Source organism: Meles meles, chromosome 15 (genome assembly GCF_922984935.1).
Source record: "Meles meles chromosome 15, mMelMel3.1 paternal haplotype, whole genome shotgun sequence".
NCBI classification, from domain to species: Eukaryota; Metazoa; Chordata; class Mammalia; order Carnivora; family Mustelidae; genus Meles; species Meles meles.
In genome coordinates, this window is record NC_060080.1 from 39,165,617 (window position 1) to 39,192,688 (window position 27,072).

At 48.2% G+C, this 27,072-nt stretch overlaps 2 protein-coding genes across 5 annotated transcripts in view; one reads left to right on the plus strand and one right to left on the minus strand.

Moving 5' to 3' along the window:
* The first annotated feature begins 1,898 nt into the window (after positions 1 to 1,898).
* Positions 1,899 to 7,139, plus strand: FABP1 (fatty acid binding protein 1). The gene is made up of 4 exons (XM_045979968.1): positions 1,899 to 2,054; positions 3,653 to 3,825; positions 5,136 to 5,228; positions 7,018 to 7,139. Exons 1-4 carry the CDS (start codon positions 1,988 to 1,990, stop codon positions 7,066 to 7,068), a joined length of 384 nt encoding a protein of 127 aa, XP_045835924.1. The 5' UTR covers positions 1,899 to 1,987; the 3' UTR covers positions 7,069 to 7,139.
* A 6,686-nt stretch (positions 7,140 to 13,825) lies between these two features.
* SMYD1 (SET and MYND domain containing 1) overlaps positions 13,826 to 27,072 on the minus strand; it is a 48,314-nt gene continuing 35,067 nt past the window's right edge. For all 4 annotated transcript variants that reach the window (XM_045979127.1, XM_045979126.1, XM_045979129.1 and 1 more), the window contains 4 exons: positions 22,248 to 22,340; positions 19,805 to 19,968; positions 18,592 to 18,760; positions 13,826 to 17,294 (listed from right to left, as the gene is read on the minus strand). In XM_045979127.1, coding sequence (XP_045835083.1) covers positions 17,136 to 17,294; positions 18,592 to 18,760; positions 19,805 to 19,968; positions 22,248 to 22,340 — 585 coding nt within the window. In that variant the 3' untranslated portion in view covers positions 13,826 to 17,135. The remainder of the gene's footprint in view (positions 17,295 to 18,591; positions 18,761 to 19,804; positions 19,969 to 22,247; positions 22,341 to 27,072) is intronic.

The following is a 27,072-nucleotide window of genomic DNA, read 5'->3' on the forward strand; positions in this document are numbered from 1 at the left end:
CTGCTCAGAAGAGAGCGATCTTTCCGTGGCAGGCTGTATGCTGACACCACCCAGCAGGGACACCAGAGAAGGGCTTTGACATTGAGCACATGGGGGGATGAGAGGACTTCTCAAGTTTGCTAAAGCCGCAGGTCCACATTCTAGAAATTTGAGAGAATACGTGAGAGGGAGTTGGAGATAAAGAGCATGGCTCTCCTGCGGACTGACACACTCATGTTAGCGCTGTGCTCCCCCGGCTTGTCTTCCTGTGGTCAGTGTCCCTGGGACGAGCCCTCATACACTCACGTGTCCCCTGACTCCTATACAGCCAGAACCTGAGGGTTGCTGGGCTTCCAGAGCAGACACCCCGGCAGCCCAGAGTGTTGGCAGCTGAGTGCGTGAGTGTGCAGTCATCCCGGTGATCGTGCTGCCGGTAAGGACAGACAGGGTCCTCTGGCAGCAGAGAGCACAGTCCAGGTGACAGAACCAATCTCCCACCGTCTACCCCAGTGCGGGCTGGAATGGCAGAATGGAACCGTGGAGGAAGGAGAAAGAATGGACAGAGGCGGGAAGAGAGTAGCCAGCTCTCGGTCCCAGGTTTACCCATTGCCAGCCCTGTTCGCTGGAGTCTCATCTATGCACTTGCCTGGTTAAACACACACACGCACACATACACACACACACACACACACACACACCCTGATCCTGGTTGCCCTGCCCCAACGATTCAGTGATGAGAGGGGCTGTGCCAACCTAATTTTCCATATTTCTCATTTTCCGTCAACATAGGAGATCCATGGCCTCATTATCTTTTGATGGTTTTTTGTTTACTGGCCTATCACGGACACTTACGAGGTGCTACGTATTGGGAATACCAAGGAAGAAATGAAGAAGAAAACATAGAGAAATAATCCCAGTAGGATCTGGAACATCAGTATTTACAAAGTGCCCTATGAGCCCAGAGGATTTCTAGAGGAGGTGAGCAGGTGGAGAAGGTGAGGGAAGGGCGGAGGGTGCAGCGAGAAAGCCAACATGGGGCACGGCACCCCCTTTACGTATTTCGTTGGCCCAGATGGTACTACCTGCTTCCTCTCTCCTACCCCGTCTCTGCCTCATAAAATACATCTCACTTTCTGCACACCCAGTTTCCGTGGTTCCACCTGCCCTTCAGCAATGCTTTGTTGGACACCCTTAAACGGAGACTGATGTTCACGGTGCAGAGCTTGGAATTATCAAGAGGAATCCCAGAATATGAAAGAGTGCGAGGGGCCTATGACAGCTTTGTAAATACTGAGTTTGTGTAATGATAAAGATGGAAGAGATGGGGCACCGGGGCGGCTCAGTCGTTAAGAGTCTGCCTTCGGCTCAGGTCATGATCCCAGAGTCCTGGGATCAAGTCCCACATCAGGCTCCCTGCTCCGTGGGAAGTCTGCTTCTCCCTCTCCCACTCTCTCTGCTGTGTTCCCTCTCTCTCTGTGTCTTTCTCTGTCAAATAAATAAATAAAATCTTAAAAAAAAAAGATGGTAGAGATCATAAGGTTATGTAAATAAGGAGGAGTTTTGAGTTTAAAGGGATTCTTCAGCATTTTTCTTTGTGTCTAGATCTAAGTACACACATGGATATGGGCGCACACATACATTTATAAGCACACATCTCTGGGCACACAGGCACGTGCGTACGTGTACAGATATGCACACATGCACATACACACACGCACATTTAGCGGAGGATTGGCACATTAAAGGCTATAGGAACTTAGGGCTTTGCACTTAATGGACAGCCACTAATGTTTGCTGAATTAGAGCAAACCTCTGCTGTGCCCATCCTGTTTTTTTATCATTGACCATTGCTCTTAGCAGTTAATGTTTGAACCTGGCCGTAAAGGAGTCGACAGCGGCTGACCTATGTCCAACATCCGAAGCGGAAGGAGCCCCTATAAATCAGCCCACACTGGGCAGCCCAGCCAGCAGAGCTGCCAGTCCGCTTGGAGCCAGGCTTGTCGCCACCATGAGCTTCTCCGGCAAGTACCAACTGCAGAGCCAGGAAAACTTCGAGGCCTTCATGAAGGCCGTTGGTGAGTGCTGGGCTAGGCACCAAGGGTGGGGGTCATGGCGGCGAGTGTCTGGCCCAGTTGGCGGTAGCTCATCAGAGTCTCGATTCGGGGATGGGAGGAAGGTTCCAGGCTTTGTACAGACCAGACGCCATGTGATGCATAGGATTTTTGTAGTCATTTGCAGCTTGTGCTATTACTCACTGGACAAGGCCATTCTATAGGCAATCTCTGCTGGTCCCTCATTGTGTGACCTCCCTCTCCCATTCATTCATCCATTCATTCGTTCATTCATTCATTCATTCCTTCTTCTAACAAACATTGACTCGGGCCAACCATATGCTGCTCACTGTGCTGGATGGATACCAGGGAGACAGATAACTTGGAAATGAGCCCCATTTCCAACTCACAGTTTAGAGATGGAAAAAAAGAAGAGATAAATACAGTAAAGCATCTCCGAACCTGACTCACTGCCAGGCACTGTGCGAAGTCTTAATATACAATATCCCATTGAACTGTCACGAAAAATCTCTGAGTTGGGTAGTAATATCATTCCCATTTCACAGTCAAGACAGCTGAGGCCTAGAAAGGTTAAGTAATACAGACCAAGGTCACACAGGTAGGAAGCATTTGCATTGGGATACGAAGTGGATGCTGGTTTCAGAGACCCCACTTTACTCCTCTGTGCCCCCCCGGAGTCATGCACAGAATGATGAGGGGCTCACGGGAGGGCACAAAGGGGGGCTTGCTCACGGTGAAGGTGAGCCTCGGCTGGGCCTTGGCAGGTGAGCAAGCGGTCCCTAGGAGACGGGGTGAGGGGAACGTGCTCCAGGTAGAGGGAATCCTATGAGGAAAGAGGGAGTGGGACAAAGAAGGGTGCCAACGGGGAAGAGTGTGGGGAAGACAGCAGAGGCAGAGAGAGGAGGACCTCCAGGGCTAGCTGAGAGCTAGGCTCTTCTCCTACAGGGTGCCACGCCACCTCTGTTGCGAGTCCCTTACTCAGCAACACCCCCCCGCCCCCAGCCAACACACGGGCCTCACTTCGTAGGACAGCGTACCTGTGCCCTGAAATGTGTAAAGGTCTGTCCCAGGGCAAGGGAGTCCCCCTGCACCTTCCTCAAGAGCCTCGACAGCAGAGGTCGAGGGGGGAACCCGTGGCCGCAGGATCGCCGGGCGCTGTCTGGCTGGCCCGTGTTGTCCTGGCATATTACTCATAGCTCCCCCTCTCACTCTCAGGAGGGACCTGGCCGGAACACAAACTGTGTGGTCACTCTGGGTGTGGAATGAAACACTGACACTCAGAGCAAGGTCTGGCGTGAGATAGGAGAGCGAGCGGGAACCAGGGCGCTTGCTAGAGTAAAGGTTCCTCAGGACACAGGAGTGTCTTCTTTTATAACCCCCAACAGTGAACCAGTGGACCGCCAGGTCGGGCCGAGTCAGGACACCGACCTTTCCTTCCAGAGGCCCAAGCCCATGTTGCTCACAGGACTCAGTCCGGGCCTCTGGCCTCTGGGGAGACACGGCCCCTCCCTATCTGATTCCACGCCACAGAGTTTCTCTGTGACCACTGCCCTGCAGCTCCCACCTCTGCTCATCTCTGAATCTCAAATGATTTCCACCAGGTCTGCCTGACGAACTCATCCAGAAGGGGAAGGACATCAAGGGGGTGTCAGAAATTGTGCAGAATGGAAAGCACTTCAAGCTCACCATCACCACGGGGCCCAAAGTGATCCAAAATGAATTCACCTTGGGGGAAGAGTGTGAGCTGGAGACCATGACTGGGGAGAAGGTCAAGGTAGGAGGTGCCCCCTCACACCACCCTCTGCTTCTAGAACTTTCCCTGAACCTGGCCCCAGGGCTTCATCCTGCCAGGCTCCCACCTCACAGTTCCCACCACAGATACCTTATCTGTGGCTCCACTTCTGCGGTGGGAGCCAGAGAGACCAAACAGCTTCAGGGACGAAGCTCCAAGGATGTCCTTCTTGTTGCGATGTCATCCTTGAGCCCAAAGTAAACCAGCCTTGCTGAGCCTACAGTTTCTGGTCATGGGCAGAGACTTCCTGGAGGAGGTGCTGGCAACACCAAGAACACCAGAATACCCAGGCCCTGGGCAGGCCCTCAGACCAAGCCTTCAGAGGTCACTGAGCCCCTGGCCTCAGGTACCGCATCTGTAAAATGGGCATAGCCTCCCCTCCCTGACAGAAGGCAGTGGGCAAGGTGGCATCACTCTGCTGTGGCTCAGGGTGTGCACTGATTGCTGGGGTGGGGGCACTGTGGAAATGGCCAGAAGATGATGGCAGAGAGATCAGAGGCAGTGGGGTGCCCACTAGAGACTTCTTTTCCTCCCTGGGAAACGCCACGCACCTAGCACAGCCAACACCACAGAGCAGCTGTCTTCACCCCTCCCAATCTCGACAACTTTGTGCCTTGGCCTCAGTGTGTTGGTCTTTTTACCTCTACTGACAGACTTTTATTTCTGCTTTCCCAGTTATGACATTACAAGCCAGGAAATGTGTGATAAAATTTAGGAGGGAAATTCTCTTGATATGTCGGTAGGAACGGGCAGGCCATTGTGGGTTTTACCACAGGCCTTTTCCAGTTGTCCATCTTGGAGGCACATTCTTAACCTTGGCCAGTTTCTTCTGTTCCTGCTGGGTTTCTGCTATCTCTTCCTGGATGCATAAAGCTCGAAAAAGAGACCACAATACGCGATAAAGTGTGCTGGAAGGAACACATACCACAGCTAGATAGGTGTTCTCCCAACCGGCTAGTGTATGGAATTTTGCTATTTCCTCTGTCCATTGGTTTGGAGAATTGGGATTTTTCCAGTTTTATCTTAGTGCCTGCATTTGAAACCACTTAGGTGTCCTACGCTCATTTCTAGTTCACGTACCATAAATTAAAAGTTTGATCAAAGAGCCCTGGCATTTTCTTTAGCTTTTAAATGAACCTCCTGTCTTTAATCCAGAGGACTGGGGGACCTACGTGGCTTGCTTGGCTGTTGTCAGCCAGGACCTGGGCGGGAGTGGGGAGCCCGTGTTACTGGCAATAGTCCTGCTCCGTCCCCAGACTTTCCTCACAGCTCGTCTCTTCTCTCCCCTGCAGGCGGTGGTCCAGATGGAAGGTGACAATAAACTGGTGACAACTTTCAAAGGCATCAAGTCCGTGACCGAACTCAATGGCGATGTGATCACCAACGTGAGTTGGCACTTTGAGCTGGTGGCTCCCCACGCTTGAGGGGAAGGGAGAAGTCAGGGTGAGGTGCAGCTTCCCCACCACCTTTCCTGTGCTCGACCTTGGCTACCACTTACTGAGGACCCATGATGTACTAGGTAGTTTACACACATGATCTCTATCTTCCCACCACCCTGACTTTTCTAAGTGGGGAAACTGAGGCAACAAAGAGCCAGAGAATGGCAGAACGAGGGCTCCTCTGAGCGGGGCCTGTCACCCGGGGCTGTCATCCCCAGCCGTGCACTGTGCAATCCTACAGGGAGCCACTCCCATTAGAGATGTTGTGGGCTGGTATACTTAGGACCGTCTTGGAGTGGATGTGGGCTAGCCTCCCCCTCTTCCTTCTCCCCTCATTGCTATCCCCCTTTCCTCACCTATACCCACATGGGATGGGTAAGTGGGTGCTTTGTACAAGGAGAGACAAGGTCCTTCAGAGCCACCAGCGTGACTCACCTTTCTTTTTTTTTTTTTAAAGATTTTATTTGTTCATTTGACAGAGAGAGAGATCACAAGTAGGCAGAGAGGCAGGCAGAGAGAGAGGAGGAAGCAGGCTCCCTGCGGAGCAGAGAGCCCGATGCGGGGCTCGATCCCAGGACCCTGAGATCATGACCTGAGCCGAAGGCAGCGGCTTAATCCACTGAGCCACCCAGGCGCCCCATGACTCACCTTTCTCAGTCTCCACTGGGATGTAGCCATAAGACTTGCTCACAGGCTTTTACAAGGAGAATCATATTCGGAGCAATTTTATGGCAGCTTATGAGTGGCACTCCCCAAGGGGTGCTTGGGTGGTTCAGTGGGTTGAGCCTCTGCCTTTGGCTCAGGTCATGATCCTGGAGTCCTGGGATCGAGCCCCGCATCGGGCTCTCTGCTTAGCTGAGTGGCACTCTCCAGATGGGCAATCCTCCTTGGTGCCTGATAGTCAGCCATGTCCTGTCCCTGATTTGGGGGTGAATAGCACAGTGTTTCTCTAGCAGAAAAGGAGGGTCCTCTGGATCTTCTTTGCTCACAGAAAGTGCTTTGGGGAGTAACAGAAGGCAGAACACTACCCAAGGGTCTGTCACACCACTCCTTGTTCAAGTGGGAAAATCCCTCAACTAGGTAGAGTGTGAAGGTCAGCAAGGAAACATGCTGTCCCCACCCCTGCCAGGCACATTCAGAGCACAGCAGGAAGAAGGTACCAGCAGGGTGGAGGGAAACGAGCCTGTCCTGGTCTCAGTTCCGGCCAAAGTCCTTTGATAGGCTTTTTGTCTGTTTGGATATGCTTTTGATATCTCCCCTAATCATCCCCTCAGCTGTGAGGGAGGCAGGATGAGGGATTTAATAGATAGGTTGACCTGTCCAAGGTCATCCGGCTAATGAGCTATAGAACCAGGGTTCAAACCTAGATATTTTCATTCCACTCCATTGCTGTTGAAGTTAAAGGGCTCCTTTGGCACATAGTAGGCACTCAATGAAACTTCGAGAAATTGGATTGAACTGGACTCATTTGGACGGTCTTGCTTTCACAGCCATCGATATAGAAAGGCATTTGCTAAAAGGCAGGACAGTTCTTCATATGAGGAAGTGAAGTGGAAAAGACCTGGCATGGGATTTTAGAAAAGATCGCCCGCCCTTCCTCTGATCTAACAGAAAACAGAGAAATCTTTGGGTTCTTTCGCATGCTAGCATATTTGGGATGATTTTGTAGCCTTCATTACCTTTTACAACTGAACATCAGATGAACATTTTATGATTTTTTTTTTTTTACTTTCAGACCATGACATTGGGTGACATTGTCTTCAAGAGAGTCAGCAAGAGAATTTAAACAAGTCTGCACTTCATATTCTTTTACTGTGTAAAATTAATGTAATAAAGCGAACTTTGTTTTAAAAAAAATCTTTTCTTCTCGATGGCTTGTCGATAAATTCCAGATGAACTAAAGAGCTAAATGAATAAATGGGAAATATTAAAAATAGATACTGTAGATAAACAAGTATATATCGATGTATAGACCTTCTTAAAGAAGGTGCAAAAAACCACGAAGGAAAAGACTGATTCATACTAGTACCTCAAAAACATAAAGTTTTGCATGAAAAGAGACACTACAAACACAGTTTCCAAAAAAAAGCAAAAAAGTGGGAGAAACATTTGCGACTTACATAACTGAGGTTAATAGAATATCAAAACCAGTAAGAAGCCCAGCGAGTCAGTGGGAACGTGGGGTGAGCATATTAATGGGTAATTCACAGCGTGAAGTAGGCTGAGTCTCAAAGTAATCAGGGAGGAGGGAGGTAAGATGAGACACCATTTTACAAATCAAACTAGTAAAAAGTGAAAGGGTTGATAACAGGGAGTGTTTGAAAGGATGTGAGGAATGACTCTCGCATCCGTGGTACAGATGAAAATTGTTACAGCCTATGTGGTGTGCCATTTAACAATACCCACTAATATTTTCAATGTGAATTCTCTAACACCTAGCAATACCATTGTTGTATGTCTCCCTAGAGAAATGTTTGAACACATACCAAAAAAAAAAAAAAAAAATAGCATATAAAGGATACAATAGCCAAAAACTGGAAAAAAATTCTCAGGAGTAAGAAAAGGTTAGATAAATCGTGGTATAGTCATACTTGGAAATAATGCGTGGTAGAGTAGAGGTACGAGGTAGGTCTCTAAGTGTTGTCATAGAACTCTCTCTCAGACAAAGCTTTAAAAAAAAAAAAGCGAGTTTCTGAACAGTATCACCTGTACAATATCATGTAAATTTTGTTAAAATACGAAACAAGATTATCTATTTACATAGATATACATGCATGTATATGGCCACAGATTGTTGGAACACCAGATAATAGCCATCGCCTTTGGTGTAGGAAGTCAAGAGAACTTTTTGCATTATTTATATTGAATTTCTGCAAGGAACTAATTATGTGGAATTTTTTTTTTTAATGAGCCATGGCTTTTTTTAGAAGTATATGATTTAGGGGCGCCTGGATGGCTCAATTGGTTGAGTGTCAGACTCCTGGTTTTGGCTCAGGTTGTGATCTCAGGGTCCTGAGATTGAGACCCTCACCTCCTGCCTTGGGCTCCATGTCCGGGGCAGGAAGTTTCTCTCTCTCCCTTTGCTCCTCCCCGTCCACCACTCCCACACTTGCGTGCTCTCTCCCTCTCTCTCTCTAAAAAAAAAAAAAGAAAGTGGACTGGAAGATAAGGTTCTCATTAACTAACCCGTGATTTTGGACCATTGTTTTCTCATCCGTAAACTGGTCAACACAATACCTCTCCTGTGGCTTGGGTAAAGAGCAGATGAAATGATGCATGTGGGGGTGCCTGGGTGGCTCAGTCTGTTAAGTGTCTGCCTTCAGCTCAGGTCATGATCCAGGGTCCTGGGATCGAGCCCCGGATCAGCCTCCCTGCTCATCAGGGAATCTTCTCCCTCTGCCTGCCACTTTCCTGCTGGGTGTGTGCGTGCATGCTCTCTCTCTCTGTCAAATAAATAAAATCTTTTTTAAAAAATGATGCGTGTGCCATCCTAACAAGGCATGTCATTACTGCCCCTTGGATTCCTGAGAGAGCTGCAGTTGGATCTGACCTCCAGACCATTAGCAGCCGCTGTTATGCCCAGAGAAGCATCTGTGAGCGGATGAAGAGGCACGGAGAGGAGAGGTCTCCAAGGACCACACAGCTGAGGAGCTACACAGGGGGAGGGATGTAGTAGAAACAGGGTCTCTTCAACCAGGCCTCTTGGGATCTGACAACATTCCCAAAGCCTCCTCCTAACTGAGATCTTCTCCTGGGAACAAGTCTTGCTTTTGGAGGGGATTGTTTGTGTGTTATGCCCGAAAAAGAAATTTAATTTTATGCTGCATTTGGATTTTGTATAGGTGCCCAGAGAACTTTGGGCCTGAAGTCAATTTTAAATAAATTGAATAAACAGCTGTTGATGGTATCAGCTATTTTTGCCTTGACCTCCTCCCCTCCTGACCCTCCCCCCTTCTCTCCACCTGTCCTATGGGCATCCCAACAACAGAGCACACTCTGTACCCACAAGTGCTGATTGATTTGTAAAGAGCCAGTTTCGGCATCTATATTCATGCAAATGTAGACTTTTCCAATTATCTTCTTCTTTTTTTTTTTTAAGATTTTATTTATTTGGTATATATAGAGAGATCACAAGTAGATAGAGAGGCAAGTAGAGAGAGAGGGGGAAGCAGGCTCCCTGCTGAGCAGAGAGCCCCATGTGGGGCTCGATCCCAGGACCCTGAGATCATGACCTGAGCCGAAGGCAGAGGCTTAACCCACTGAGCCACCCAGGCGCCCCCAATTATCTTCTTCTTAAAAAACTGATTCCCGTTAGGGTAAAGAAATGATTTTGGGGGGTGGAGTGTCTAACTTAATCAATATTCAATCTTCAGAGTACTTTTTCTATATATACTAGAGGCGCACTGGCCACCCCATGATTTTCTAGGATTTCATGGAGCCAGTATGGGGTAGACATGGAGAAATCAAATTAAATGTATCTTCTCCACACAACCTGGCCTCATTCAGTCAAATCAGGACTCGGCAGTGCTAAGCTCTGACGATGATTCCCTTGGAGACTTGCTGTCCTGGGAGGTGGAGATCAACCCATAATCCATCATGGCAACAGTATGACCCCTGCTGTGATCCCAGTGGGTACAAGCTCCAGACATTTCAGCTGACTCTCAAAGCATTCGAGGATGTTTGCCTGGCCGGAAGGCGTGGTATAAATGGAGACCTGGCAAAAGATGAGGCAGAGAGAAGACACAGAGTCTCTTTTGTGAACATTCTTTCACTCTGGTACGCAGTCTGGACTCGATCCTGGAGACAGTGGGCAATCACTGAAGAGATTTTAGCTTCAAGAATAACATAATACTAAATGCATTGCAGAGAATTATTCTGGCCATGAGGTCAAGGACCAATGGAAGGGTCAAGGCTGAATACAGAGGCACCATTAAGAGACTGTGGCAATGGCCCAGATGAGAGATGTGGGGGTTGAACCAAAGCACTGCCTGTGAAGTAAGAAGCTCATCGGACAGATACATGTCAGGGATGTATCAGCAGGAAATAAGCCTCACTCAAAAGGGTTCTCCTGATGAGAATTTAATGGAGGCACTATTTACACAGGTGTGGTTTGAGTAAAGGGAGCCCACAAGGTAGGTGAGGCACCCAGGGCCGAGCATCCACGGAAAGCCATTACCAACCACAGGCCTGAAGGGACAACGTGGGGAGCTGCATTACTTGAATTCACTGAGCACTGGAGCCACTGGAGAGCTACCCAGCAGGAGCTTAACCCTGGGTAGGCAGAGAGGGGGCAGGAAAGGGGGGCCGCTGTGGGGAGTAACATGCCACCTCTCCATCCTTCTGTCTTCCCTTCTTCTACTGGGTCCTCCCATGGGCTGAACAAGAAAGCAGCGATCAGCCTTCTGGGCACAGAGCAGGGCAGAGATGGGTGGAGATGAGATGTAAGGTAAACAGAGACAAACTAGCACAGTGGGAATTCCTTCAGTCCCAAATGGAAAAAAAAAAAATACTTAGACTAAAATTAAAGTCGGGTGGGGTGAAGAGGGTGGTCACTGACTCAGAAGTGGAAAGAACAGGTGGGTTCAAAGTCTTACAACAATGTTACCAATAGTTCTCTCTTCTTATCCCATCCTTTTTCTCCCTGGACGCTAGCTATGTTCTCCCAGAACTTTCCAAATACAGTGAGTACCACTAGCAGCACCTCCGGGTCACACACTGAGAGCTGTGTTCCCTGAGAAGAGCAGGGACTCTTCCTCCTCCAATTCAGAAGGGCTCTGGCAAGAGTCCAGTTGCCTATCTTGGGTCACATCCAGTGGTATGCGGGAATCAGCTAGAACCAGCTCCCAATTTAACATACAGCTCGGTAGCTTCAGTGTTGGCCATGGTGAGGGTATATATGTATTCCATAAAAATCAGCACGTGTCACAAATCTGGGCTCTTCTCAACACTGTTATTAAATATTTGCCAGCACACCCATCATGGTTCGGGGAACGCTGCCCCACGATAGGGCCAGGCTGGGTCCTCAGTCAGCCTGTCCTGAGCAGCCTCCTGTGCCCCTCATGGTGCAGAGCGGAGTCTCTAGAGAGTGAGTCGGTACTGTTTTCAGAATTGGAGAGATGTTGGGCTGAAGAGACTGGCTCAGAAGCCCGTTACAGGGGCTGAAGGAGAGGGAGGTTCCTAATAGCTCAGTGGGTTAAAGCCTCTGCCTTCGGCTCAGGTCATGATCTCAGGGTCCTGGGATGGAGCCCCGCAATCAGGCTCTCTGCTCAGCGGGGAGCCTGCTTCCCTTCCTCTCTCTCTCTGCCTGCCTCTCTGTCTACTGTGCTCTGTCTGTGAAATAAATAAATAAATAATCTTAAAAAAAAATAGTAATAATAGCCCAGATCTTAGGGAACTAGGTGGATGCTGGTGGAGGTTTGGAGGGAAATGATGAGTTCAGCTATGAGCAGTATGAAGGGCCTGAACACCTACCATTGTGAGCAAGACAAAATTTCCCACAAGAAACACACCCTGACAAGCTAGATGGTGCATAAGGACAAAGAACCAGCCTACGAGGCTAAATGCGAATGCCGCTGAAGGACACAAACCACACATCTGGAACACTATCTGCTGCTTCAAGTCACAGGTCCCCGCACTTCCCCCGGCTCTCTGCCATACCCAGGAAGGTGCCTGGTCTCTAACGGGATTCCACACACACCACACCCGCCTGGGACAGGCAGGCAGAGGAAGGCAGTGAGACAGGGCTGTGGTTCACTTAGTGAGCACCTACAACCCCTGTCTTGGTGACTGAGGAAGAGAAAGCAGGCAAATTGCATGTGGCTGCAATGTGATGCAAGGGAGGGAAGACTCATTAAGGTAAAGACCTTGAGGTGGGGAGATTATCCTGGCTTGTCCCAGTGGGCCCAAGTTATCCTGGTAAATGAAAGAGGAAGGCAGGAAGATCAGAGGAGGAGTGATAAGGCTGCTGACTGGGCCCATAGACCAAGGAGGGTGGGCCCTAGTTCTAGAAGTTTCTAGAAGCTGGAACAGGCAAGAAACAGATTCTTCCCCCAGAGTCTCCAGAAGGAGCCCAGCTCTGCTGACACCTCCATTGTAGCCGTGTGAGACCCATTTTGAACTTCCGACCTCCAGAACTATCAGATGATAAATCTGTGTTATTTTAAGCCACTGAGGTTGTAGTGATTTGTTACAGCAACTACAGGCCACAGACCCCTAAGGACATCTGGGAAACCGTAGCCCTGTGCCTGGACCAGACTGTTCTCAGACCAAGCTGAGCTGGGGCTGATGACAAGGAGGACAAGTTCATGCCAGATTATCGACCACACGTGGCAGCCCCCAGTTGTGCTGGGGGCGGGGGGGGGGGCTTCTCTGAGACTGATGACGTACTCCCAGGGGCCTTATGCAAACGGATTGGGTGATTTGTATGTAATGCCGGACCAGGAGTGGGCGAGGGAGCTTCCAGAAGTGCTGTTCATCCTCGTGCCCTGGAGGTTATCACCTGTTACCATGTGCACACCTCGGGCTGGGAGCTCACACCTCTGACTGCCCTCCCATATGTCGCCATTCTCTCTGCTGTGCGCCCCAACTCTACTGATTCCCTCCTGCACCCTTAGAGAAGAAAACCCTGAGCAACTGGCCCAAGCCGTGGCTGTATCTGGCCCTAAATACAGGTGTTTGTCGACACACTGGTGGTGCGGTGAGCGGTGGCTTAGTCGGAAGGGGAGGAATCAGAGGTCCTAGGTTAGTTAGGCATGGTCCTGGGGCACAAGCTTCAGAATGCAGATTTCACCCCAGGGTTAGGAAAGATTTCTTTAATGGTGTTTTTAACTCTTCGTTCTGTTACTTCCATGTAGCAAACTCCATTTTTATAGATGGACAACACCCCAAAATTCACGTGTTCTTCTAAAGTTAAGCCGATTGCCCCAGTATAAATATTCCCACCATGGCCAACATCGAGCTATCGATGTGATGGTGCTGAATGCAGAGTCTGGAAGAGAAGGGCACAGTCAGCTCTGCAGAGCTGGCCGCCCACTGCTGCTCCTGTCTGCCCTCCACCTTCACATTCTCTGCAGGGGGAGGGATCCTCAACAGAAGCATGGCTGGAGTGCCCCTGGAGCACTTAGGATGGGCCAGGCATTGTTCAAAGGGCTTTCACAACAGCTAATCAGTGTGGTAGGCAGAAATGAGGAAAGAGGCCTGGGTGAAATCACCAGTCCTACATCATCCAGCTGACATAGGAATGTCACTGGTCTCAGTGTCCATAATCTTAAAAGTACACTATTCTTTAAAACTGCATTGTCTAATACAGCAGCCAGTAGCCACATTGTCTATTTAAACTGAAATTAAATATAATTTAAAATTCAGTTCCTCACTCACACTAGATACATTTCAAGAGCTTAGTCACATGTTGCGAATGGGTACTATATTTGATGACACAGACACAATATATTTTCATCATCACAGAAAGTTCTATTAGACAGCACTGCTCTAATAGACTGTCACAAAGAAAGAAGCCACACACATTTGCTTGGAAATACAGATGATTTAATGGCCTTTGTTGACTGCTACAACATAAAAACTCAAAATATGCAGTTTTATGTCTCTTCTGCTCTGAGATAAGCAAGTTCATTCACTTATTCATTCACTCAACACACATTAACAGAGCACCTACTATATTCCAGGACCCAGGCAGGCTAGGTTCTGGGGATAGAAAGAAATAAAGGGACACGGCTCCTGTTCACAATCTGATAGAGGAGGCAGATAAGTAAAAAGGCAACTGTGATGCCATGAGGAGAGTGTTCTGGTGGGAGGTTTGAAGGTGATATCAGACACTCAGACAGGTAGCCAGCAGAAGCTAAGGCCTTGGCGAAAGGCTTCACCGAAGCGGTGATTTCCTAACTGGATGTTGAAAGACAAACTGGAGTTGGCAGGTTACAGATATTTTAGATAGAATGTTTCAAAATTCAAAGAGAGGCCCAGGAGAGCATGAGTCACTCAGGGACCCATGAGTGAGCAGGTCGGATTGGTGTCTAGGATGCAATGGAAGTGAGAGGCTAGAACAGAAGTCAGGTGTTCTTGGGCGGTGTGAGGGACAGATGTGGGAGAGGGGACAAGGGAAAGAGAGAGTTTCAGTTTGGATGTGCCGAGCACGATGTGCCTGGAGAACATTCAAGAGAGCATGTGGGGCTGGAGCTCAAGAACAAGGTCTAGGAATAGAGAGTTAAGAACATCAGCCTCAAGGTGGTGATTCAACAAAGGGCCTAGCCGGGCTCATGCAGGGAGTGTGTGCAGAGTGAGATAAGGACGAACCAAGAGTAACCAGAAAGAACAAATCCAACCCCAGGAAATGCCAATGTATCGGCGGCAGGTAGAGAAACGGGGTTGGGGAAGAAGATGGAGAAACCACGGACATCAGAGGATCATCACAAGGAAATGATACCCAGAAATCAAGGGTTGGGAGTGTCACCTGATGCAGGGAAGCCACATATGGACGAGAAGGTACCCTGCCAGAGGTGACCTTGTAGGAGCCATATTAGTAGAGCTCAGGAAGCCAGCCTGCAGTGCGTTCAGGAAGAAACGGAAAGTGAAGAAAGGCAGATGATAACTATGAGAGACAAGTCCTTTTAAAAAAATACTCAGCTGTGAAGATTATGATCAAAGAAGCCTCAGCATGTTTGTTGACGAGGAAGGCAGGGGATGGAGGAACATCCAGGATCCAGGGTGGAGAGGGAATTACAGGTGAAGCAAGGCCCAAGGACATCAGAGGACAATAGAGGAGTCCAGGGCACAGGTGGAGAGTTAGTTTTGTGGGAGGAGAGGGGCTCCCATTCCACTGACACGAGAAAGAGGGAAAGAAGGTCAAGCACAGACAAGACATGCATGAACGTGGGAAGAGAACTGAGGGCGTCCCATCTTCTGACCTCTGTTTCTCTGCGAAGCAGGAGATGAGCTTCTGCTGAAAGTACAAGACTGCACGACAGAGATGAAGGCCTGAAATAGTTACTGGGCAAAAGGGAGAGAGAGCCAATGAGAGGCACATGAAACACTTCCGGGCTGCACCCAAAGGCCAGCTGAGGTTGGCAAGGAGTGTGGAGAAGTGCCTGTGTTCAGAGAGGTACACAGAGGACAGTGACAAAGAAGGGAAGAGGCTTGGAGGGCGGTTCTACAGGAAGGCGGGAGAGTGATCATTTGAATGTGCTCTAGGTTCCTGGGAGAATGCTGGTGCCATCTCTAGGCCTATTAGAATGAAGACTTGGAAGACAGTCAGTCTTCCTGTGAAAGCTTCTAGAGAAGGGGATAACCTTGAAGAACAGTTGAATGCCAGGCATGAGTATTCTGCAAAAAAGTAGCACACTCACAGAGCTTTGGACCAGTTTTTGCCATATTTGCAGAGCCATTGGAGAGGTTAAGAGGGAGGCAGCAGGTGGTTCTGAGGATGAAGTCGGGGGATGGGGGAACTAACATTTGAGGCAGAGGTGACAAATATGGGGCTTGGTGGGATCACTTCCAGATGGTAGCTAGAGCTCTGGGGTCACAGTTTGGAAGACTTGGTGACACCCCCTAATGGAGAGCTTTGCTTCAGGATTCCCCTAAAACATTGGTGAGAATTCTAGAATCCCAGAAAATAACAAGACAACTAGATTGGCTGATTTCAAGATCCTCACTCTTGGGTGGAAACCACAGCAACCTCCCAGGACATGATGGCAAGTGGGTCACATCCCCAAGGAGATCCTAACCTAGGCATGTGGAGTCTGGATTAGACATTCTTCCTGGTGAGAAGAGCAGAGGTCCCAGGGCATGGGCAGTGAAAGAAATTAAGCAAGGGAAATCATAATTATTCCTTACTAAGAACAGAAATTTACTGGGAAGTCTATGATGGTCTAAGCTCATAAAGACCATCCAGGCACATGTAGGCAAATAAACTCCCTAAAACCAATTCTGCTGAACCCAAGACCATCAGATGTGTGCGTCTCCAAGTTTCTCCCTCAGCTTCACCCTGCTACAACTTTAATCCTAGTTGGCCAATGGCCAGGAAAATCTCAGATATTGTCCAAGTGGCACCCACATCACAGGGAATCAAGGCTTGGCAGTGAAGGTGAGGGAAGGAGATACCCCTTCTGGGTATTTTAGAAAGAGTTTCTGAATAATACTTGGAATCCAGACCTTAAACTGAGGCCTCCAGTGGCTAGGGCAAAGCCACACCTCTTTCTGCACATTCACCACATTCTCATGTTTACTAAGAGGTTTTAGTTCTCTGAGTAGAACCTAAATGGTCCCAACAGAGCACCTTCTTCATAGTTCCATACTAACCTGAGGAAACCGGACGTCACCCATCCTTGTCGGATAAGACCTGAGTATTCCAGACCCCAAGTGAGACCAGCAGCCCCAGAGATAACGCAGATCAGTGAACAGCCTCCTGAGGCTCCAGGTACCTGCACCCTCGCCCCAAATGTCACCTCTCCCATAATGCCCTTCCCAATGCATACACACGCCCCCACATACCAGACATATGCCCTCCACTTCACCCCCCATATGGTTTACCACTGCATTTATTACACTTTGCTTTAGCTGTTTACATTTTGCTTCCCCAGCTACATTTGAAGCTTCTTTATCCCTAGGGCTTTCCACCCAATAAATATTGGTAGGATAAGCTGAGCTAGGCGGGGCTGGGCTAGGGTTCAGCTGAACTGAACTAAGTTTAAACGAACCAAAATGACCTGAGGAACACAGGACAGTACATTCCCACAGCAACAAGAGTGAACATCCTCATCAAGGGTCTTCCCAGAAACCCACTACCTCCAGAATGTCTCCCCAGTTCCCCAGGCATGGAGCCCGCCCCCACCAGACAGGGCCTCATTGCTTCTTATGGAACAGAGCCGGGGTTGGCTCACTGCTGGGCTCGGCCATGACCTGCATGGGCTGGTTGTTCAGGGCAGCCTCGCGCATCTTGTGGTACATGAACTCGTTCTGGCGGAACATGCGCAGCTCCATCTCCGTCTGCACCCGCATGGCCTGTGGGACACAGATACGCCATATACAGTGACAACAGGCCACAGGGACATACTGGCTTCCGACCTACCTTGGTGCTTTTGTAAAGGGCAGACAACAGAGTAAATGAATCCCAGTCACTGAGATTCAGCTACACGCACTCAGAGGACACACTCACACACACTCAAACATACTCACGTACAGACACATACAGTCATACACACTGACACAGACACACACACACACACACACACACACACACACTCATCCTCTGGGGACTTAATGTCCTGGGAGTGGGCTTGGTTTGTTAGGGAGAGGAGTCAGACCCCTAAGAGAGTCGCTTGAGGGAAGGTTCTTGGCAAAGAATGCTTGTTTGCAGGAACGGACCAGAGGGGACCTAGATTTGAACCCTGGATCCTGCACACAGGTCCCCACTAACATTCTGGGACCTTAGGCAAGTGGCAATCCCTTCAGGGTTCAGTTTCCTCATACATAAAGTAGGTGAGATTCCTTCATACTTCACAACGGATCAGGAAGAGTATAGTATGTGACATACAGAAAAGCCCCAGGCTCCCACATTTCTACTCAAGCACTATTTCTCAGGCATCACTGAGGGGCTGAGGATACAGCAATCAAGCTTAGTATACTAGGCATAAAGTTAGTCTTCTCAGCCATTTTTTGACACCAAAATCTATCCTCTTTCCCTGTACTATACTGAGGACAGTCCTTTGAACTCCATCACCCTCAAACAAACCAGCCCTTTAAAGCACAAAGGAAAACAGCAATTATTACGAGCATGCCACTTGCTAGGCACTATTCTGAGTGCTTTTCACACATTAACACACAGAACCCTTATCACACCCCTATCCCTTTTGTCCATTTTACTGCTGAGGAGACTGAGGTGCACACATTCCATATCTGCGCTCACACAGCTGGAAAGGGGTGAAGCTGGAGTTTGATCCCAGCAGTCTGATTCCAGAGCTCGCGCTCCCCAGCTCCACTCCACACAGCACGTCTTGCAACGTACGTGGGTGCACGCACACTGCTGGGTGGGCTTTCTCCATCCACACTTGGAACAGCTCGGGCTTCAAACCTCAACTTTGCCATCCACTCGCCATGGGACTATGGCCAGGCTAGGCCCTTCCAGGGGCCTGTTTGCTCAGATGTAAAACAAGGATAGTGGTCTAAAGCATTTCTGAATTTCCTTCTGCTCCAGTGGGCAATCTATGGACTTTCCAAAAAGCAGAGTCCAGAACCAAGCTCCCATCTGTAGAGAGAGCTCGGACCAGAAAAGGAAGCTCAGCCCTGACATGCTACTTGCCTCTAGGTCCTTGGTGATTGGGTGGGAGGGTCCGTGCGTCACCAGGAGAATGGCGTAGGCTTTGCAGATCATCCCGTGCCCCACCTCGATGTTACCAGCATGCCAGTTGGTCAGCCCTGCCCGCATCACAGCCATCCCCAGTTGGGCATTATTGGGGTGGTAGAGCTTCCTGTGGGGACACAGCAAATAATTGCCACAGATAATCCCAACCTTCCTTACATCTGCACAGCATCTGACAACTTACCAAGCACCCTCATTGACTTGGTCCATCTGCTCTCCCACCAGTGCCGTGAGGCATCTGCAGCCTGTGGAGCAGGGACTGAGCCACAGAGAAGGGGAGAAGTTACCAAACACCCCATGCAGTGAGGCTGTGGGAGCTGAGACTCTGCCCTGGGCCATGAAGCCAAGTCCTCATGGGCAAAAGAGTCAGGACTCCGCATGGGAGAACAGGAAGAAGGGAGCTCTCGGGGACACCCCAGCCCTCTTCCTGGAAAGCAGAAGTTCAGGGGAATAAAAAGAACTTGAATGTCCTTCTTGGGACAGAACTATATTCTCACCTCCTTCACACCCTCCTAATAGTTTCCTTTTAGCGCATTGCACTATTTTCCTGGCTTTTGTTTATGAATAACATTCTTGCAAAAAAAGGGAACCTGCTTGTGCCAACTTACTCATTTGGCCAAAGATACAAAGTCACATGCCAATGTGGACATGGAAGGCAAGAGAAGACATTGGCAGAGGGAAGGCAGGGGCTCTGCATTTTATAATTTGAAAGCAGGCTTGGCTAACACCTCTTCTATTCATTCATTCACTCATTCATTCATTCATTCATTCATTCATTAAAAAAAGAAAGGTTGCCTATGCTGACTGCTGGAGAGACAAACCTTTCTAAGCACTTAAAATCAAGTGGGACTTAGCCTTAAGAAAACCAAAAGCAGAAGCCACTGCCCAAGTGATAGATGAGCTGGAGGATGTGGGAAAGACCAGAGATGACAGATAGGTTTCATCGCAGGTACCAGACCTGAAGATCTGGTTATACTACTCAAAGTACTGTGGTAAAAATGCTCAGTCGTAAAGATAAAGGGAACCACAATCGATTACTGATGCCTGGGTGAGTTACAGGAAGAGGAAGTAGCAACGTGAGTGCTGTCTATTTGCCATCCCTGAAATAGATACATTCCGGGGTACATTCCAGAGACCCAGCACTGCTACCTACATATAGCCATCCACCATCCTCCTGGCGTAGAAGGAGGCCTCCTCGAAGGCCTGGAGGTAGGAGAGGACCTCGGAAACAGTGCTCAGCATCCGCAGCGTGTAGAGGTTGGTGTCGGCAAACACTGGCTCCTGCTTCTGCAGGCACTCCCGGCATAATTTCACAACCTGGAGGAGACACTGGCCCGTCCATTACCACTGCCCTCACGCAGGGGAGCGTCACCACAACCCCGGACACCCCTTCTTTTAAGGCCCAGGACATTGCTGACAGGGGTGGAGAAGCACAGGTTTGTGATCTGAATAACAAAACGGTCCTATTTTGCTACCAGTGGGGATGAAGAGGGTAACAGCGGGAGATGTGGCTGACATGGCAACAAGCAAAGAGAGGGGTTCTCATGATCAGTAGGAAGCAGAGAGTTACGAAAGGGAGAGGCTGAGAGACTGAATGATTGATTCTCATGACAATACAATGACACAGATACTACTAATATTCCCATTTTGCCATATGAGGAAACTGAAGCAGAGAGGGTTAAGTACTTGGCCAAGGTCACACAGGTAGTAAAACATGGAGATAAAGCAGTTATGCTTTATCTTAACCACCATTCCTGTGATTCTCCACCTTGGTTGGGCTCTGGAATTACCTGGAGACTTTTCTAAAAACAGCGCAGTGTGTAGGCCCTACCCCAGACCAAGTGAAACCAAATATCTGGGGCTGTGCAGAGACCGGGTGGGGGGTGGTCCCTGGCATCCGTAGTTTGTACAAGCCCCTGGGTGGTCCTTATGTGCAGTGAGGTTGGACAATCATTCTCCGAGGAAAGTGTACAAGATGAACTGGCAGAGAGGCTCCCAGGAGGCCAGGAGACCCACCAGGAGGGTGTCGCATTGGTTCTGGTGAGGAATAAGACAGTCCTGACACCAGTCAGCTCGGAGTCAAGCTTTCCTGCCTGACTCATGTGTCTACACAGGTTTAGGCTGACCCTACAAAGTCAGATGGTCTCTGGATTTTAGTTGCTCATTGTTCTCTTCTTGCCTTGCCACTGTCATGGGAGAAATGCCACACAATTTCTTCCATTTCAAATGAGCAGAAGCTAAATTGGCTCTGAGATTCTCCCAGTCCCATGAGGCAACTGTGCCGGGGTGTGACAAAATGTGGGCCCACAAGCCCTTCATCTCAAAGACAATCCTCTTCAACCCATGGGGCCAGTGTCCAGCCCTCCACCTGGCCCTGTTATGCTTGCACGGAAGAGGAGAGATCAGAGGAAGGGAACCGCCACAGTCCTCCTGGTTGCTCTGACGCAGGGTTTCCATATTGTACAATAACACCCATTGATGTGACCATCTCCCCACCTGACAGAACTCCTGGGAAGCAAGGAGCAGGTCTGTGTTGGTCACCCCACTAAGGGCTCAAAAATGTGCAATGATGGGGCGCCTGGGTGGCTCAGTGGGTTAAAGCCTCTGCCTTCGGCTCAGGTCATAATCTCAGGGTCCTGGGATCGAGCCCCAAGTCAGCCTCTCTGCTCAGCAGAGAGCCTGCTTCCCCCTCTCTCTCTGCCTGCCTCTCTGCCTACTTGTGATCTCTGTCTGTCAAATAAATAAACAAAATCTTTTTTAAAAATATGCAATGAATGAGTAAATGAGGAGGATGAAGATAAAGGACAAGCAGACAGAAGTGAACAGAAATTAATCTCTCACATTGCCACACCTTAGTGGTTTCCAAGCCCAGCTACATGCCTGAGATGCTTAAAAAGCTTGGAAATGAAATACTGATTCGCAGTCTGTTGCAGACTGGATGAATCAGAGGGAGTGGGACACAGGACTGCGCATTTCCAGCAGGCTGCCCAGGTGACTTTGATGAAATGCTCTGCAGGTCAGTGTTTACTTGGGAGGGGGTTTGGGGGGTGGTTTGTCTCAACTTTGGGTGTCTGTTGAGATCACTTGAGAGCTTTAAAAATCCTGAGGTCTGGGTTCCACCCCAAGAGATTTTGATAATATTGTCCTGGGTCAGTGTCTGAGTATCAGGATTTTTCCATGATTCTAGTACACAGAGAGTTAATAACTTCTGCTTCTTTGAGAGGCCGGGCTGAATAATCAGTAGAGACTGAAAACTGTAGCCAGGACATGCATTCAATTACAAAAAAGCAAGCAATCCACTGCCATCTCCATTCCTCCATCTCTGATGCCAACCTGAGCCATCACAGATCCCCAGGGACATTTGTCAGGCTGCCTGTGCTCTCCCAGGCCCAGTTTCAGTAGACTGACCAGTCCCTGACAACATACCTCTAAGAGGCTCTGAAGACAAGAAGAGTCACAGTCCGCACCAAGGGACATCCTCCAAAAAACAACGTGCTAGGTAGTCTCCCATCTCCACCCCACCCCATTCCCCCCTCCTTACCAAAGAACCTTTTTGCTCTCTTCCCCATCCAATCCCTATAAAAACGAATTCTTACCTCATGGTACAGACCCTCAGAGCGAGCCTTGTCAATTTTTTCCAAGGTATCCTTGGAGAATTGTATCATCTCCTTTACCACCTCCTGAGACGGCTGGGAAAGAGAAGGATGATGAGTTAGACCCCCCCTTCACGAAGCAACCCATTGCATCTCTGCAGAGTCGCCATCTTTGACATTCAGTATCGTGCAAGATGGAGGCCTTCCTCATTCGGAATGCTTCACTTCCATACAGGAAGCTCCAGATCCCTACAGCCTTTGCAGCTCCCTCATCAAGCTTCTGACTCAGGGGCACTTTCCACTGACCAAGCCCCAGAGCCTTGCTGGCAGCCAGTCGTTCCCCACCTTGCACTCATGCCTGGGTTTTTGGACCCCGGGGCTGAATCAGACCTTGATCTCTGTGGTATTTTCTCTGGCATTTTGGATTTTTAGCCTATCACCTGAATATTTCCCATTGTTCCTCATTACTTCAAGTCAACCACATATGCCCTTGCATTTTAGTCTTTGCTCAACTCACTGATTTACATACTGACCAGCACAGAGCTGAGGACGGAAGCTTAAGCGTTGACCAAAAAAATCCTACTCCAGTTTGCCACTGGTATTCATTAAAAGGGGGATTTGTGGCTGTGGGCATTCAGATCCTTCTGAAGTATCTTAGCATCCAGTTCCTAGTTCTTTGTCTTGACCAGGTTGTATCATAAGAGAGTCTGTCGCTGTCTCTGTGAAATCTGGATTCCTTAGGCTTATAGCGTTTACCTGAGTGGTCTAGTGTTTTGTTTTGTTTTTTAAGATTTACTCATTTATTTGAGGTGGGAATGGGCAGAGGGAGAGGGCGAATGAGTCTTAAGCGACTCTGTGCTGAGCAAGGAGCCTGATGCAGGGCTCCATATCATGACCCTGAGATTCTGACATGAACTGAAACCAAATGTTAGATGCTTAATCAACCATACTACCCAGATGCCCCCTAGTGATTTTATTTTTTTTAAGATTATTTATTTATTTATTTTTGTCTGAGAGAGAGAGAGAGTGCGCGCAAGCGCACAAGCAGGGCGAGGGGCAGAGGGAAAAGCGGGCTTCCCACTGAGCAGAGAGCCTGACGCAGGACTCATTCCCAGGACCCTGGGATCATTACCTGAGCCAAAGGCAGACGCTTAACTGATTGAGCCACCCAGGTACCTCCCTAATGATCTTATTTCTAAAGAATGAGGTTGAGCCACCCAGGTACGCCCCTAATGATCTTATTTCTAAAGAATGAGGAAAGAGGTATCTCAATTAAAAAGCCCATGAAGGCATCATAATTTTGAAGAAAGAAGTGCCAAACTTCTCAATTTCCAAAGAAAAAGTTTACTTGCTTTGCTTGTCCATATGAGAAACTCCTTTCTGGAGTTAACTTTTTCTTTTCTTCCTTCTTTTTTTTTTTTGCGTAGGCAAATCTGATAAAACTTTTTTCCAAAACGAAAATAACTTCATTATTTATTTGGACCCCATAAAACTGATACATGGAAACTGTAAAAACTCAAACATATGAAAAAAAGTAGGGAATAAAAGTAGAAATGCCTAGAATCCACTGAACGATGAACACACCATTTTGAAGAACATTTTCCAATGCATACATATAGGCATAATATTAAAATATTTAACAACTGGCCAGGAAAGGCACTGGCCAATCAGAACGGACACTGACCATAAACAGGAAGCACGTCGATTATGGCCTTATCAGCACAATCTGGCTGAACTGCGTTCCTGTAGGTGTACACAGGCATGTGTATATGCCAACACCACAAATAGCTCTTCCAACTGGAAGCGTACCAGATTTCTGTCTAAAGTCTGTTCTTTCACTCAGTAGGTATGGATATTTTCCCACACCAATATAGAAATACATTACCACTTCTATTACTTGTAGAGTTTTCCACTATATAAAGCCAAAATAATTTACTTAACCAGTTCTCCAGTTTTCCAAACTTCTCACTATAAGGAATTGAGTTCAGTGGCTCCATTTAGATTTTCTGCCTACACTGTTTTGTGAGGTCACCTTCACCACACTATCAAAAAGTAACAGGAGGATGGGCATTCGGTCCCCTAAAAACACACTCCCTTAAGAGATGGAGATCGGGATCTTCCCTCAGCTTCCCAGGTGTCCTGAGCCAGTGCGGCAGTGTCCACCTTGTAGTACAAGAGGTCCTGGCCAGGACGGCTTGCTTCTGGGTCAGGATCTCCTAAAGGAACGGGCTTTCTACTTAGGCCTCTATTCACCTCACCTACTCTGGCTTCTCTGAAATTCTTGTCCCCACAATTTTGACTATCCTCTTCTCCCTCTGTACCTGGCCTCCTTGGAATCCTGCATATCTACCTGCCCTTGTCACACAGCCTGACTCCAAACACTGAGATAGCCACCGCTGCTGTTACTTCTGTTCACAGGCCTCACTCCTGACCTCACCTTTGTCTCGATCTTTAATATGGCCGAGATTTCTGGCTTCTGGCTATCTTCTAGTCCCAGAGCGCTACTTAGTCTTCTGTGAACTTGGACCTTGTCTCGGTTATAGACAAGTCATTTTAGTGCATATTCGCTTTCCTAAACTCATCTCAATCAAGCACATAAGTAAAAGAGGGTCCACGTCTCACCTGTTGTACAGAGCTCTGTAACTGGTAGTCTAGAGGTGTACCACTAGTCTGCCAAACCTAGATTTTTGGTAACATCCATAGCTTGTTGCCCAAACAGTGGCTCATAGAATCAATCTAGCTTATGACCACTGGTCTCTAATCTAAGTTCCATCATCTTTAAAACTCAAAATTCTTAGTGAAATTTCTGTAGTAATCAATAGCTTGCAGGCTAGAGTTGGAGAATACCAAGTGGTCAGATGTTAATAAAAAGTCTTGTTCAATTTGATGTTGAAAGGAAGAGTGTTACTTCAAGCTTTGCAAGTGAATCAAATTTTTTCGAGGAGGCAACTGCCAAGATTCTCAACACAACCTGGCTAGGAGGTTGTTAATTACATGTGCAACATGTGATAAAGCTATTCTGAGAAAGGAGATGGGGCTGTTCCACTTGGCTCCACTTTTCAGAGTAAAGACAAGAAGAAAGCATGATCCACACTAGGATTTAAGGAACCCTACAGAGAGAGACTCCCCTCCCTAGAAACACAAAATAGACAACCAGGAGGAAAAGAGTGAGGAACTGGAGCAGGGGGAAATGCCAGTGGAGGAGGAGGAAGAGGAGAGGAGGAAGGGGAGGAATCAGTAGAGGGGGAGGAGTCAGCAGAAGGGGAGGAGTCACTGAGGACAGAAGAGCTCAAAAAGGAAAGAGGGACGCTGGTTCCCCAACCTTGAAAAACTAGTATCTTCCTATTGTGAAAACCAGGGGTGAGGGCTGGGGAGAGAGAAAAGAAAAACCCAAGCAACCTAAACAGGGAGGCTCCAAAGCTACAGTTGAGGGGAATGTTCTACATTGTGGTGTTATTTTCTCATTTTTTAAAATATTGGGTTTTGATTTTTATCCAGGTTACCACATACATTTAACTTTGGAAGGGAGAAAAGAGTCTGGTCTCTTAACAAAAAAATTGAGTAGTGGTGGGAGCAAGTTATGAAACAAATACCCAGGGCCACACATCAGGAAGGAAGACTGGCTGGCTTGCAGATAAAACACATTATCCCACAGGTTCTAGAATGTCAAGACGAGGGTGGACACAGGAGCTTATTCTTTCCCATAGCTCCTATCCTGCTCTGCATACACGTGCCAGTATACATTCCCCAGAATATAGAACGTTTGATTTTGTGAAAAGCAAAAATCCCATATTAGGGGTGCCTGGGTGGTTCAGTCAGTTAAGTCTCTGGCTTCAACTCAGGTCATGATCCTGGAGTTTAGGGATGGAGCCCCTGCATCAGGCTCCCTGCTCGGCAGGGAGTCTGCTTCTCTCTCTCCCTCTGCCCCAACCCCTACTCGTGCACGGGCTCTCGCACTCTTGTTCTCTGTCTCAAATAAATAAATAAAATCTTTAAAAATAATAATAATAATTCATGGGTCCCAACTCCTTTGTATCCTGTCCGGGAAGGGTGACTCTCAACTTGCCCACACCAAGCATCACTGAAGTATTACTTACAGCCTTCTTCTCCTCCTGCCATCTGTATCAAGCCTGACTATGCTTACACAGGCATATGTGTGCATGGATCTATGTGTGTGTGTGTGTGTGTGTGTGTGAGAGAGAGAGAGAGAGAAAGAGAGAGAGAGTGTGTGTCCCTTTTATTTTTTATAAATGGTTGCATACAGTGTTATGGGTTGAATTCCATCCTCCCAAAATTCATATGTTCAAGTCCTAACCCCCAGTACCTCAGAATGCACCTTATTGGAAATAGGTCACTGCAGACTTAATTAGTTAAGATGAGGTCATAAAGGAGTAGGGGGGGCCCTTAATCCAATATGACTGGTGTCCTTATAAAAAGAATATCAGGTGAAGACAGAGAAACACACAATGTGAAGAGACACAGAGAGAAGACGGCCATCTGAGAGTCAAGCGGAGAAGCTGGAGCAGAGCCTCCCCTCACAGCCCCCAGAGGGAACCAGCCCAGCCTACATCCTGATTTCAGAGTGCCAGGCTCCAGAACTGGGAGAGAGTACATCTCTGTTGTCAGCCACCCACTTCTGGGTACTGTGTTATGGCAGGCCTAGCGAACCAAAGCAATGGCATTGTTTGGCCCTTAATTCTTTTCCCTTAAGAAATAGAGCTCATTCCATATTTGTATGCAAAAATCTACCTTATCAGTTTTAGTGACTGCAAGGTAATTTAACTTAAATTTTCCCAATTGGTGATTATTTAGGTTTTATTCAGTTGTT

What these genes read in the sequence shown, in the direction of transcription:
- FABP1 (XM_045979968.1), top strand. Translation starts at nt 1,988, where the DNA reads ATGAGCTTCTCCGGCAAGTACCAACTGCAGAGCCAGGAAAACTTCGAG. An exon ending in TGACTGGGGAGAAGGTCAAG is followed by an intron (nt 3,826 to 5,135) that starts GTAGGAGGTGCC and finishes TCTCCCCTGCAG; the next exon opens with GCGGTGGTCCAGATGGAAGG. An exon ending in ATGGCGATGTGATCACCAAC is followed by an intron (nt 5,229 to 7,017) that starts GTGAGTTGGCAC and finishes TTTTACTTTCAG; the next exon opens with ACCATGACATTGGGTGACAT.